Genomic DNA, 1,172 nt, shown 5'->3' with positions numbered 1-1,172 from the left:
GCCATAGGGAGAAGGAAAAGCCCCGATCCTCGCAGAGTATCCGCTGTCGGGCGTTTTTCCTTGTTTTTTTCTTTTTCCCCAATCCGCAGCTCCCCCTCTGCGCTCAGGGTGGGTGGTTCAGCCCGACCAAGATGGCCGCCACCATGAAGAAGGCGGTGAGTGCGGGGCAGGGCCCGGCGGGGTTTGGCTTCTTCTCGGCGGGATTTATTCCCTTCCCGGGAGAATTGGGTCCCTTCCCGGCCGCTCCCTCCGACCGAGGGTTCCCCGGGGCCCTCTGCTGCATGTCACTGCCCCCGCAGCCCCGGGCTCGGGTGGTCCGTGCCCTGGCCCCACGCCGGGTCAGGCTGTGCTCAGAACCCCCGGTCGGTGTCGAATTAAAATCCTCTGTGGCACATCACAGGTAACCACATAAAATGTGTTGCTGACAGATCTCATGGATGTGTTCCTGCAGGGATTTTGGAGCTGAGTGTCCTGTTCAGGTGCCAGTCCTGTCCAGGAAACAGCCTTTGGCTTTAGGATGCCATGGATGGCTGGTGTTTTAATTAGGTGTTACCCAGCTAAATATGGGTGTTTCTCACGTCCTTCAGGAGGCATTTTAAGGAATCAGGTGTATAAGCACAATGTAGTGGCTGCAAGACTATTTTTCAGAAGCTTTATAGGAGTAATCTGGTAGTGAGAGCCAAGGTAATACAAGAAATGAAGCGTTCATTTTGCCCTCTCCTCTTTGCAGGCTGCAGAAGATGTCAACGTCACCTTTGAAGATCAGCAGAAAATTAACAAGTTTGCAAGAAATACCAGCAGGATCACAGAGCTGAAAGAAGAAATAGAAGTGAAAAAGGTATCTTTGCTTCAGATATCACATATCCTTCATTGCTCTGAATCAGTTTTCAGCTATAAGAGAGAATAGGGGCTGTGGATTGCTGTGAGTTGAAGTAATGCTTTGATTCTAATATGGGCTTTCTGATACTTTGAAACAGAGACTGGTAAAGTGGAAAAGAATTAATGAGAAATAAAGATCTCCAGTACCTCTCTGCAGGCAGTTCTTGTAACTCCTGAGTAATTAACATTTGCCATTTTAGGTACTTTTCTTTTTGTACTTTAGCTAAATTAAAAAATCTTGTGTAAAAGCATATCAGATATTAGTGAAATTTAAATCTGCTATATTTCCCTTG

The 1,172-nt window shown here is 47.5% G+C and overlaps 1 protein-coding gene across 2 annotated transcripts in view; it reads left to right on the top strand.

The window, feature by feature from the left end:
* Nucleotides 1-1,172, top strand: part of PFDN4 (prefoldin subunit 4) — a 4,057-nt gene that overhangs the window by 1,135 nt on the left and 1,750 nt on the right. The window contains exons 1-2 of one of the 2 annotated variants that reach the window (XM_027881303.1): nt 33-155; nt 731-838. The exons of the other annotated variant lie outside the window; for it this stretch is intronic. Coding sequence (XP_027737104.1) covers nt 132-155; nt 731-838 — 132 coding nt within the window. The 5' untranslated portion in view covers nt 33-131. Of the gene's footprint in view, nt 1-32; nt 156-730; nt 839-1,172 lie in introns of those variants that run through there. 2 annotated transcript variants of the gene reach the window in all.

The sequence above is a fragment of the Empidonax traillii genome, unplaced genomic scaffold (genome assembly GCF_003031625.1).
Source record: "Empidonax traillii isolate 1590-97213 ecotype Southwest subspecies unplaced genomic scaffold, ASM303162v1 scaffold86:size2944007, whole genome shotgun sequence".
In the NCBI taxonomy this organism is placed as follows: Eukaryota; Metazoa; Chordata; class Aves; order Passeriformes; family Tyrannidae; genus Empidonax; species Empidonax traillii.
This window is presented reverse-complemented; position numbering and strand designations above follow the sequence as displayed.